This window comes from Aquarana catesbeiana, linkage group LG08 (genome assembly GCF_042186555.1).
Source record: "Aquarana catesbeiana isolate 2022-GZ linkage group LG08, ASM4218655v1, whole genome shotgun sequence".
NCBI classification, from domain to species: Eukaryota; Metazoa; Chordata; class Amphibia; order Anura; family Ranidae; genus Aquarana; species Aquarana catesbeiana.
The window spans coordinates 199,325,715-199,339,510 of NC_133331.1; the positions used below are offsets into that span (position 1 = coordinate 199,325,715).

The 13,796-nt window shown below is 41.8% G+C and overlaps 1 protein-coding gene across 24 annotated transcripts in view; it reads right to left on the reverse strand.

Moving 5' to 3' along the window:
• The window catches only part of KCNMA1 (potassium calcium-activated channel subfamily M alpha 1), a 1,086,632-nt gene that overhangs the window by 203,989 nt on the left and 868,847 nt on the right, over window positions 1–13,796 (reverse strand). For 23 of the 24 annotated variants that reach the window (XM_073596784.1, XM_073596787.1, XM_073596785.1 and 20 more), the window contains one exon: window positions 11,995–12,085. In XM_073596784.1, coding sequence (XP_073452885.1) covers window positions 11,995–12,085 — 91 coding nt within the window. Of the gene's footprint in view, window positions 1–11,994; window positions 12,137–13,796 lie in introns of all 24 variants that reach the window. The other variant, XM_073596791.1, reaches the window with a different exon arrangement.

The following is a 13,796-nucleotide window of genomic DNA, read 5'->3' on the forward strand; positions in this document are numbered from 1 at the left end:
GGGTGGGAAAATTTTGGCGTTTAGACAGAGGTAAAGAACTGCTACAACCGGGTGAAGTGGTATGCATGAGGACCTCTGTCAAGTTGAGTTGGAGACAACCTGGTCCTTTCGCTGTCTTGGAGATGAACACTCAGGAAGAGGATGTGGGTCTGGAAATACTCCCAAAAGTGTTATCTACTAAGGCGCTTAAGAGAAGCAGGGGGAGAGTTTCCGTCAGTGTTCAGAACATGACAGCCCTACCGGTGAAGATACCAGCAAGAATGCTGCTGGGGCAGGTGAATCAAGCAACCCCGGTCTCGCCAAGTGATGTCAAAAGAGGACCCAAAGAGGAGATTCCTATAGAGAACTTTTACCCGAAGAACACCTCCCTTACACCTGTTTGGATGGAGAGGGCCAAAGCTCAGCTCATAAAATGGAAAGAGGTTTTCTCAAAGAATGAGTTTGATGTAGGGTATGCCAAGAGTGCAGAGCACAAGATCTGGCTGGAGGAAGACAAACCTTTCCGAGAAAGGGTCAGGAGGATCCCACTGGGAGATCTTGAGGACCTTCGAGAACAGCTGGCTGAGGTGAAAAGGACTGGGATTATCAGAGAGTCCAGGAGTCCATATGCCTCCCCGATAGTGGTAGTGAGGAAGAAAAATGGGTCACTACGGCTGTGTATTGACTATAGGACCCTGAACCAACGGACCATTCCTGATCAATACACTACCCCTCGTATAGAAGATGCCCTACAGAGCCTGTCAGGGGCAAAGAGGTTCAGTGTATTAGATTTGAAGAGTGGTTATTATCAGATCCCCATGAGTCCTGAGGACAAGGAGAAGACTGCTTTCATTAGCCCCGTGAGATTTTATGAATTTAACCGGATGCCACAAGGTTTGTCTGGGGCCCCAGCAACTTTCCAGCGGCTTATGGAGAAGACAGTAGGCAACATGAACTTGATTGAGGTCTTAGTATACTTAGACGATATAATAGTCTTTGGCCGAACTCTTGAAGAGCATGAAGAGCGACTGGAAAAGGTTCTGAAGAGATTACATGATGAGGGTCTGAAACTTTCAATGGAGAAATGTCAGTTCTATCAATCTTCGGTGAACTATTTGGAGCACATTGTGTCTGAAGAAGGGATAGCAACTGACCCTGAGAAGTTGGAAGCTGTTACTTCTAGGCCCAAGCCCACGAATGTGACTGAGCTCAGGTCATTCCTAGGATTCTGCTCCTACTATCGGAGGTTTGTGGAGGGGTTTGCAAAGATAGCCCACCCACTTACAGAGCTACTGAAGAATCAGGAAGGGGCTGATGTGGATTTGGAGGAACCTTGGAGGCGAAAGGAAGGGTCTCGGAAGAAGAAGGAGTCCATATTGGATCAGTGGACTCCGCAATGTGAGGAGACATTCAGACAACTGAAGTGGAGCCTTACCACTGCTCCAGTGTTAGCTTATGCGGATCCTACCAAGCCCTATGAACTGCACGTGGATGCTAGCCGAGACAGCCTAGGTGGAGTACTCTACCAAGATCATGATGGACATTTAAGGCCCATTGCTTCTGTGAGCCGGAGCCTGTCTCCTGGTGAGAAGAACTACCCCACTCATAAACTTGAGTTTCTGGCCTTGAAGTGGGTCGTAGTAGACAAGTTGAGAGATTACCTGTATGGTGCAGAGTTTGTAGTCAGAACAGATAACAACCCCCTCACATACTTGCTTACCACTGCGAAGTTGGATGCCACAGGCCATAGGTGGTTGGCTGCTCTTTCAACCTTCTCCTTCATTTTGAAATACAGACCAGGAGTGGGTAACAGAGATGCTGATGAGCTGCCAAGAAGACCCCACAGTCCCCTGAGCTCCCAAGAAGATTGGACTCAGCTTGCCCCCAAAGGGGTGAGAGCCCTTTGTGAAGGAGCAGAAAAACAGGAGAAAGGGGGGGCCAGAGCTGAAGAGATTGGAGTGACTACAGCAGGGGTACCTAGGTATTACTGTAATGTCTCTCAGATTGCAGCAGAAGGTCTACCTAAGTTATCGGGAAAAGACCTTAAGAAGGACCAACAGGAGGATCCACTCTGCAGTTTAGTATTGGAAGCTCTGGAGAGTCAGCGCCCTGATTTACTTTTAAAAAGTGCTCAGAAAGAAGCTCTGTTGTTACATAAAGAGTGGAGTCGGTTGCAGTTGCAACAAGGGGTGGTCTACCGAAGGGGCCCCTCTGAAGATATGGAGGAGAAGTGGCAACTGTTTCTGCCAGAGAAACACAGAGAGACAGTGTTAATCGCTCTACATGATTGTCATGGACATATGGGGGCAGAAAGAACTCTCCAGTTGATAAGGGATAGATTCTATTGGCCTTACATGAGAAAAGAAGTGGAGAATTACTGTCATTCCTGTCATAGGTGTAACCAGAGAAAGACTTTACCGCAACGGGCAGCCCCAATGGGTCATTTATCAAGCCAAGGTCCCATGGATTTAGTTTGCATAGATTTCCTGTGTCTAGAATCTGACTTGAGTGGGCAAGGAAATATTCTGGTAGTCACAGACCATTTTACCAGATATGCTCAAGCTTTCTCCACGAAAGATCAGAAGGCAGTCACAGTGGCAAACACATTAGTGGAGAAGTTCTTTGTCCATTATGGCTTACCACAGAGGATTCACTCAGATCAGGGAAGAGACTTTGAGAGTACGCTCATCAGGAGATTATTGGATCTGTTGGGAATTCAGAAGTCTAGAACTACACCTTATCATCCGCAAGGAGACCCTCAGCCAGAGAGGTTTAATAGAACTCTTAATATGTTGGGGACACTAACCTCTGAGCAAAAGCCCAACTGGAGTAAGCATATTGCTGCTTTAGTACATGCATATAACAGCACCAAGAGTGACGTCACAGAATATTCACCTTATCGGCTGATGTTTGGGCGAGAAGCTAGATTACCAGTGGACTTGGCTTTTGGAACTTCTCTGGATCACACCTCAGAGGCTTCTCATCGAGGATATACAAATAGGCTGAGGAAGAGTCTGAAGATTGCTTATGAGAAGGCTCGGACTATGTCAGACAGCAGAGGGAGCAGAAATAAAAGAAACTTTGACCTCAAAGTAAGGGTTCAAGATCTTCAACCTGGTGACTGAGTCCTATTAAGGAATTTAGGTATTCCTGGCAAACAAGTTGGCGAATCGCTGGAGATCACAGCCATACATTGTTTGTAAACAGCTCCCAGGACTTCCAGTATTTGAAATTAGGCCAGAAGGAAGTGCTGGACCAATTAAGACTTGGCATCGGAATCACCTTTTGCCCCTTACTGATGCAGTCAGGATAATCCCCGAGGAGGAGTTATCATCTACATCAGAGGTTGCACAACGGCCTGTAACTAGGTCCCAGTCTGGGGCTTTGACAACTGAAGACAGTGAGGAGAGAGAGATGGACATTAGCTGGTTGTGGTCATCTAATATACCCGAAGCTGAAGCGAGTGTTTCATCGCCAACAACCAAAGAGGGTAGTGAGGCCCTTATGCCAGAAGCTTCAGAGTTTGTACCATTGTCCGAAAGAACTGAGAAGTGTTTATCTCCCACTGAAGTAGAAGAGAATAGTGTCCATCCAGAAATAGAGGACACACCAAAAGAACAAAGGGGAAAGAGGAACATTCGCCCACCTAAGAGACTAACCTATGATACTTTGGGCGAGTGTTCTGAGACAACAAAGGTTACCAGCAAAAGGAATGTTGATGAGCCTAGTTCCTCCTCAGTCAATCTGGACAATGAGAGCCCTGTTTCACCCCTTGGCACATCTGTATCTGATACTAAGGTGACAGTTGTGGGTACACAGAATAGCTTTCCAACACCTGAAAATTGGTGGGAGGCTCCTCTGTCAGTCCTGTGCACTCATTTAGAGGCTAAGATGTGTAACAGGAACAAGGTCTTACATATCTTTGGGGACCAAATATTTAAAGCAGGGGGAGTATGTAGCGCTGCCAACATTTATTTTTAGCCATATGTGTGTTATACAGGACATAGGTTGTTATAGTGCCATCTTGTGGACCAGGGCTTTTTTTCTCAAACAATAGGTGCTGGAACTTAACCACGGCCCTACAAAACCCTTCCCCCACACACACCCTCCAAATCACATCAAATAGTGGGTGTGTTCAGTCAAATGTCACAAAAACAGTAGGAGTGTCTTAAAGGGGCATTAAATACCAGGATTGCATTACATACAGAGTGCAGAGTTGTCACTTGTAAACACAGAAACCAGACTTCTGTGTTTACAAGTGATTGTGGTGAGCAGACACCAAAGGGTCTGAGCCAGAGGTGGTGGAACTGAGTTCCACCAAGTTCCCCCTGAAAAAAAGCCCTGTTGTGGACAATTGAAAAGGTACAATACTTTTATGTTTCATGATTAAGAGAAGTGACATGGAAGTGATTGATTGTTTACTTCTGAACTTTAACTGTGACCTACCCACAATGCTCCCGAACAAGAGAAGAACAGAACTGCATTGTGGGAGGATATAAAAGGGCTGGGAGCGGCCATCTTAGCTCTCTTGTTCCTGGGACGCGTGGCCTGCCAGCAGGACTCTGTGGGTGTGTATGTCCCACAGGGTTGCGGCCTACCTTGTGAGGGAGCGGAGCGGAGAGGCAGCAGGGATCCTCCCATCATATCACAGTGTGCTGAAGCAGCAGAAGTGATTGTTCCGGAGACCCGTGGAGGAGGTAACTGAGGACTCCTGGTCGTTACTGAAAGGAGCAGTGTGACGGCGTGTCGGTGGTTCCGTACTGCCTGAGAACTATTTTAACAGAGGCATCTATCCCCCCGGATCCCGTGTGGTGAGAGGGTTAACACCCAGAAGTTTGTTTAAATACTACACACACTTAGAACTGTTACAGAGTGTTGCTGGGACTGATAGTCCCACGGAACAAGTTAAGTTGGAGAACATTACATCTGCAAAGACTTCAGTATTCCAGAACTGATACTAGATGTTTGTCTCCTTTGTATAAGAATACTTGATCAGTCTGCTGGATTATAACTGCTTTAGTGTATTACCTTACACTGCGCAACCCCCAAGAGGAACCCTTTTGTGGATTACAATTACAAATTCATAAGCTAGCGAAGACTGAAGATGTCAAGACTATCTCTTGTTTACTGCAGGGCCCTGCATTTAGTTACAAAGAGTAATGACTTTATGGTTTAGAGCAGGGGGAGCTCCCTGGTATAAATATATCTTTAGGTATATTCTGTGTATGTTATTAATATTGTCATAACCATTTACTATACTGTTACACTAGGTTGGTGTGATAGTGTAGTCACTGTAATAACTTTCTATATAAAATATATCATTTACCCAAAGAAAGAAGTCATTTTGGTTATTACAGAAGTTTGTGTGCAGTGTTGTTATTTCTCCTGCAGGTGGAGCTACAAGCACCCAGGTAGAGGTAAATATAAATATAAGTGTATATTGTGGGTTAAAGTTGGTACTATTATCATTACAACACTGCACTACAGCTGTGTCAAGGGGATTGAACAACTTAAGAGGGGTGAATAGAACAGAGGACAGGCCCAATAATAAACCAGCAGCTCCACTGAGAGTTATTGCTACACTTATTTGTAAAAAAATTGGAAAACCATTTATTATTTTCCGTCCACTTCACAATTATGTGCCACTTTGTGTTGGTCTATCACATAAAATCCCAATAAAATACATTTACGTTTTTGGTTGTAATATGACAAAATGTGGGAAATTTCAAAGGGGTATGAATACTTTTTCAAGACACTGTATATGTAGACAATGAAGGGATATCTTCTTCTGAAGTACTAGGGCCTGGACAGAGAGATGATGTACAATGTCCTGGATGAGGTGAAAGGATGAAACTACTATAGGAAGGAAAGAGGTATTAATACTACCTTGTGTCTATGTAAAATAGGTGCTTTCCAAGATGAGGCTGCCAGTGCAGATACACTACTCACATTCACACTCACATTACTCACTTTGTCACTTGTGATAGTGACAAAGAAAGTAACTTTGTAATTGTAGAAAATAGAATATCATTAATAGGTTCAGAGGAAGGTTTTCGAAGTGCAAGTTTTTAGAGAACAAATTTCATATCCCATCCCATAATCCCCAAATCCCATAGATTGGCGGGAGAACGTAATACCACAGTGACAAGAGAATGTAATACCACAGTGACAAGAGAATGTACAGAGGGAGCCACATGAGAAACACCGTTAACAAAAGAATGGGAGGCAAGCAGTTTCTAGAACAAACTAAAACAGGTAAAATTACTGCCCATAGAACATGTATACGTGAGTATACAGTGTATATTCTATCAAATACACAAAGCCGCAACTAAAAATGTGAAACACACACACTAGATAATTAAAAAAAGAAAAAAGTAGCTGCGCTATAAAACTTGAACGATAGATGTAAATAAAACAATTCTGTTACATCTAAACAAAATGATTAAGCACCCACTATAACGTGACAAACAGTGACAAATGTAAAAATATATCAAATAAATAGAAAACATGGATAATTGAATATGTTGAGTCCATTCCAGAATGCCCCTGGAAGATGTAAGTTGTCACGAAATGGCGTAGGGAGGAGCTGCGTGCTGACGTCACCACATACCACGCTGACCTCGGAAGCGACGGGCAGCATACTGAAGCTGGCCGGCCTATGTTTTTAACCAAGCTTTTGATTTACAACACAATTGTAAGTGCATCTCTTTTTATCTAATAAACTGTATTTAAACATATTACGCTATGGAAGCCTCTTTTATGTATCCTTTTATGGGGGATGAGTGCCCATCCAGTATTTAGAAGATTCCCGGTGGGGAGAACCATTAGGAACCATCCGTATCAAGGACCCTAGGCTGGGGTAGAAAGCCACATGCCTGCATAATCTCCTTTAAAAAGAGATCTTAGGAGCTGGTAAGGGGCAGCATTTTTATCGGTGGAGGAACCCTTCTGTCACCACGTTCTTCTGGGTGTTATGGTTGCATGATTTACACCGCATGGATGCTTGTTAAACCAACAATTAAAGGACGGATCTGCCAGTGAACTTTCTTCCTTTATATTTCTGGAATGGACTGAACATATTCAATTATCCATGTTTTCTATTTATTTGATGTATTTTTACATTTGTCACTGTTTGTCACGTTATAGCGGGTGCTTAATCATTTTGTTTAGATGTAACAGAATTATTTTATTTACATCTATTGTTCAAGTTTTATAGCGCAGCTACTTTTTTGTTTTTTGAGTTTCTAGAACAAGATCACAATCATAGAGATTCGACCCTTGATGATACTTACGGCCAAATACTGATCCAGGCCTGAATGCAAAAAAGTCAGGATTTACCCCACAGAGTATTTCCAGAAATGAATGCTTCTTTCCTAACATCAAGCAAAGTATGCCTTCCGAGTGCGTTGGTAGACTTTGCAGGAATATAATCTTCCTCTTCAACAGCCATGCCATTAAAAAGTCACTCAAAAGGTCCACATATGAAATCCCCCACCTGTGACCCAGGCCCTGGGACACTGCTGGCATAGGGTCCATTCCCCAGGACCCAGCTTCTGTTAACTGAGGAAGACTGCCTGCCAATTGTCCATCCATGGAATGTAAACAGTGGACAAGACTGGAATGTGAAATTCTGTCCAAATTGCCCAAAGCTCCAGAATGTTGATTGGATGAGATTATTCCAGCGATCTGACAAGGTGTCTGGGACTCCTCCCCAGAAGGTCAGACTGTCATCCACGGCAACGGACCTCCAAGAGATCAGAAGGAACTATTCCCCCAACTACAAAGCTGGATTGCCGAGCTGCCAGGCCACAGGCAACCAGGTCCTTTGCGACAGGCACATTGGATTGTCAAGAGCCTGAACCGATTTGTCTCACAATGATAGGATGTTACGTTATAAGGGTCTGCAGTAGAAATGGGCAAATGGAACTCAAAGAAAAGTTCAATCAGCCTTATGACTCTCATACAGAAGCAAAGAGTTGGTCATCTCCTGAACTGAAGAGCAGGAAAGTTTGACTTTTTCTTTGGGAATAAAAACTCTGGCTTGAGCTGTGTTTAGGATCAGACCCTAATATTCCAAACAATGAGTCAGCTCAAATACAGACTTTTGAAAGTTCAGGATCCAACCAAATGTTTTCAAGAACTGAACTGTCTGCACCACATTGTCAGTCAGGAATTGTGCCAACTGCTCCCTTAACAGGAGAATGTCCCTGTATCCCACAATGGGGATGTCCTGGCAGCATAAGGGCTCATGTACACAGGTCAGTTGAAAACCATTTTAGAAAGCTGGAAACTTGACAGCAGGAAACTGATAGTGAAAAACAAAATACAAGCGTTTTATATACCACGTTTATGCGAGTTTAGCAGTGGTTAACAGCATTTGAGGTTAGAAGCGTTTTTTAAAGATAACCTCAGGAGACCCTCAGGCGCCAGAACACTTCACTTAATGATGCAGCGCTAAGTTTCTCATAATTTTAACTCTTTTTATAAAAAATGGAAAAATAGGGATGGTGCCCAGTGGTTCTATTAAATCAAGCAGCTCACAGTATTCAGTCCAAATGGCCTACTTAAAAGCGAGTATCCATAACACAGTACACAAAGGACCAAAAAGTGAAGCCCAGTGGCTGAAAGGCACAGTCAAGGCAGGCTCAAACATCTCCCTGTCCAGCAAGGTCCAGGTAAAGCTCATTATATCACAGTTTCCTGGCTGCCTTAGGTGTATGAGCCACCAGATGGTGGATCTCAGCCCCGGGGAATCACAATCCCAGGGTCCTGCCCATGATTTCTATTCATCCTTTGAGTACACAGGAACTCTGAACTCATGATGGACATCAGCGCTATTTCTTCCCCCAAGACTGCATGAGACGATAGGATCCATTCGGCATCAAGCACATGTAGGAACACCAGCATTTACTCCAGCTGCCTGTGTGCCTACTGCATTTTCTCCCCCAGCTCGAGCCTCCAAGGGGCTGACACTCGGGAGTACTACATAGGTAGGTCCACTTAAAACAGATATACGGTATTTGGCCGTGGTGATACCCCATGGGTCAGTACACTTGGTGTCCAGATGATTCTGTTCAACGTTATGTGTTATGTTTGTGTTCTTGTTACATGTCAGCATGCTTATCATGCAACTGGTTTTGTGTGTTTCCCTATCTGGAGTCTCTTACACACTAGATTCATTTTTTAGGTGATTATATATTTTTGATTATAAATTATATACACTTTTTGACAATTAAGCTGTCCACACTCTTTGTCACCTATTTAGCATACTTGTTTCCCCGCTCTAGGGGAATATTTTTCCTTGTAAGAAAGTGATTGCCATGATCGGCTACTCTTCAAGCTCCTGGGTATATTCTGCTCTGTGTACAAACCATAGACTTGTATTGTGGTGAGGTAGAAGAGCACATTTTGAACCACACTTACTGAATGTGTTTAGCAACAGGAACACAGTAAATGCTGAGGTTACAATTAACTGCTCTCTCTTATATAGGTATATGCAACAAAGACTACATGGATAGGTATCTAGTGTAGTAATAGGTGTTGGTAAACAGATTAGCTAATTGACCTCTAGAATGCTCATAAAAAGACAGATCTTTGGACTATGGCTAATATGCTGGAAAACTCATGTTTGTCATATCAAGTAGTCCTGACACTCTAGTCTACCTATATTTTGGTTTGAATCTCTAGACAGTCCGTGTGGAGGACCCCGAGAATTCCTGATGTGAGCAAGTGTATTAATGCCTCTCCTCCCAGAGTCACAATGTTCAAAGGCAAAAGTTCAGGTAAGAAGTAGTGCAGTGTAATGTGATGAGATCATTATGCCACACACCCTTTTAACATCAGATACTCTTTGTTATGCTTCTCTTAGTAATTCTACTTATAATTTACAATTCAGCATCTAATGGTAAAAAGCTAATCTTTAACAGTAGAAGATAATTCTTCACATGCTGGCGAGTGGTTAAAAAACTGATAGTTAGAACAGACCGACTCCTGATCAGTGCGCTCTCAGCCAATGGCAAAGATCGCTAATCGGAGTGTTCTGGCTGGGGGCCATCCCCAGCCAGAACCCCCCTCAGCAGGGGGGGGGGGGAATCGCTGTACTAATGTAGGATGGTTAGTACAGCGGCTCCGGCCAGAGCGGTCAGTTTTTTTTTCCAGATTGCATGAAAAAAAACCTGTTAGTGTGTACCAGGCTTAATTTGTGAAAAATGTAAGAGAAAGTTTTATCTTTCGCCTACAGCAATCGGCTAGACATAAGGTTTGCAGTAGTCAGTTCAGTTAAGAGACAATTTGTGATTGTTTTATATAGTTTACTGCAATTGACACAGGCATTGCACTTCACATTCTAAAACAAAACGGGGTTAAATGTGCTTCAATTTCACAGTGTACATTTGAGAAAAACTAAAACAATTACACTGAATACATGATCTGTTTTCCCATTTTTTTTTGTCTTCATAAATTGGGGGCAAGAAACTTGATTTATATAACAAGGTTTAGAAGGCTATCTGGTTGTGTTCTGGGACTGCAAATTGTTTGCATAAATCTGGCCATAGACATTTGAACTGTAAATATCCTTTACATCTACCAACAAAGATGTTGTGTTTGAACTTTGCAGGATACAACGATTGTTGAATCTAAAGGGGATTGTATGGAAATTGTGCAATAAGACTGTAGCATGTCTGGCCAGTTAAAGACACCACTCTACTAAAGAATAATAAGGGTGCACATTTGTTTTCAAGCTGAAATTTCTGAATTATCATTTTATACTCCAGTTGATATTATACACATGGCAATTCTTCCTAGTCCGGGACTTTCTGAAAGACCTGGTATCACGTAAGGGGATTCCAAATAAAAACTTGTCTTGCTCTGAATTGTTAGGAAATTAGACTAGGGTATGACCTCCAAAATGTGACATATCATGTTGGTGCCTGATTGCATTTACCCACTTTGAGGTGAGAGCACTAACACTTTTCCCTGCTTCCCATCCCACATACCTTTTTCTGTTCTGTCCACTTGTTTCTTCTCTTCCCTATTTATTCTTCCTGACCCTTTCTGTCACTTAATCTTTATCTCCAATTTTTCAGGCAATTCTCTCTTCTCCACTTTTATTTAACTAGAAAATGCCTACTGGGATTACACCTCTCGCTGATCTCACTAAATCCCTTAATAGGTTAGCTGTCTTAGCTAAACCCATGACACCTTTTTAGAATACTGGTGGAAGAGCTAAAGTCACCATAGAATTTGTCACGTCTTTCTTGTCTGAAATTCCTGCCAATATGTTTTGTATTTTATATGCAGTCTCCATTTCACATTAATGTTTCACAAGCCAGACATGTATTGCAATTTTGTGGTGCATTTCCTATGGAAAACAAAGAACACAGCCTATCCACTCAGGCCTGCAGGCTCAAGCCAGTGATTAGGGGACCCCTCTTAATCCAGGTAATTATTCCCAAACACATCCACTACAGGCTGCTTGCTGTCTATACATAATGGAAAGCCTTATTTACATGTGTGTACATAAAGGGAATAAAAACACTTGTGCACAGTATCCACAGGTGGCAACATCCAGACCTGCTCTTCTTTCAAGATTTGCCAAAAGCTCCCATTAATCTTGTGTTTTACAGAGAAAACAATAACTATCATGACTTATTTAACTTCAACACATGTTCCTGGATTGATATCTACTTCATCATTTACTTAAATGATCCATTTGTAAGTTTTACAGTGTATACAATTTGTATGTGTTTATGTATTTATTAATTCAGTACAAAACACATTTTCAATATTAGCAAAGACATCCTTTGCAAAGTATATAGTGATAATGGCATAAACTAATTACATAGTTGGTAAGATTGAATAAAGACAACAGTCCATCCAGTTCAACCTGTGTTGGTATGTGCTTGAAGAAAATAATTTCCCATGCAATAGGAATCAAAGTGCTTCGGCCATCGCATGAAAACTATCAGTGTGTTAGAGATAGTTGCGGTACTGAAAATGTCAGTGTTGCCCTCTTACCTCATATTTGGAGAGGAATTTGGAGAGTGCCGCATTCCTCCATTTCGCTGCTTTTTCTTAGGTGACAATGCCGATGGCTGCTCATCTTCAACTGCAAACACAGGCAAAGCAGGCAAAGTGGTCAGGCAGGGGGGATTGGTTACTGTAGACAGAAAACAACAAGAAACTAACAGAAAAAGAACAGAGATGAAGGGATTACACACAAAACAGAACAAGCCAATCACTCACAGTTCTATCACAACTAGACTAAAAGGAGTAGGACAGGAGCTATTAGTTTATTAGAGACTCAAATTAGAATGTGAAACAGAAAGAGGATCAGTTGAAGACACCACATGTGCTGTTGTAATAGGTTGTTGGTCACAATTCATGCACTACATACACTAGAGTGTTAAAGTTTTCCTGTCATGAGTAAAAGAAAAAATTTATCTACATGGACTGCAATACTTCCCTGTAAAAAAAAATCTGAAATCAAATAACTCTAACTATTTCAGTTGAGCACTGCACAGTACTTCTAAGTATTTTAGTTGAGCACTGCACAGTACTACCAACTCAGAGAGGATGCACAACCACCCGGTGAGTTCATTACATATTTTGTGAAATGGACTGAAAAACATTTTTTCATCTTGAAGTTTAAATGTATATATACAAACCTATAATATACTCAACATAATATTTAAAAACAAAATACAGGTTTTAAATGACATTGTATAGTATAAGCAAACTACTGATGACTATCATTGCTTTCTTGCATAGTGCAAGCTATACATGGCAGTCAAACTTGGGTTCTATTGCCATGTTTCTTATTCTGTTTTAATGATTGTTCTGCTGACATGCACAATTTTACTGCCCAAGCTTTCGTTTTCAGGTCTATGGAGGGAAAGGGGCCAGGAACCTCCACCACTGCCTAATTGACAGACTTTCTGGAATACAGCGAAAATCATCTGATGTTCCTAAATAATAACACATACTTCTGATTGTATAGGTTTACATCATTTTGTTTCAGTTTCCTTCTACTGCAAAGTTAAAACCATATGATATATGCTTTTTCACTCCCCATTAACCATTGTGCAATGTCAGCCTCCATGTGAAATCTATCCTGGGAAGACTCCAACTTGATCTCCAATTACCTCCTCCCCTAACGCATTTCTAGATTTGTACTGCAAGCGGTTTGTTCTATTAATTAAACCCTCAAGGGGTCTGAAATATATTGGATTAGCATAGACTTGATTTTCAGGGCTCTGCTGAACAATTTAAAGCACTGTTAACCTGTTAATGCCCCACTTTTTACAGAAGGTGGATGCTGTTCAACAAAACAATCAAGCCCAGCAGTAAGCAACAAATTAATACTATCTGCTGGAGAACTGTGTCAGAACGGCCATCTCTGCGTACAACAACAATTATGTCAGCACTCAATTGTAAAATAACTGTCTAAGCTTTTGTTAACCTTTTTATTGCTGCCTGTCATGTGTTTTAATGTGCACAATCACCCTGCCTAATTTTCCTGAAACTAACAGCATAGATAAAATGACGTCTGAAAAAGTTAGATACAGTTGTGCTAAGAGGTAGAAATCATTATTAAAAGATATTTAAATATTACAGTATGCAAGTTATACATATGACAAAAAATGCTAGTATCGATTGTTTTTCAGAGAAAGAATATCCCCAGTATCCCAATGATTTCATGAAGAGACCTAACTGTAGCAGAATTCATATAAGCCAGGCTAAGTTGAGCAACACACTGAAAATCAGTGGAATACCGTAGGATCCAATTCAATGCCACAACAGGAAAGAGCTGACCAAAG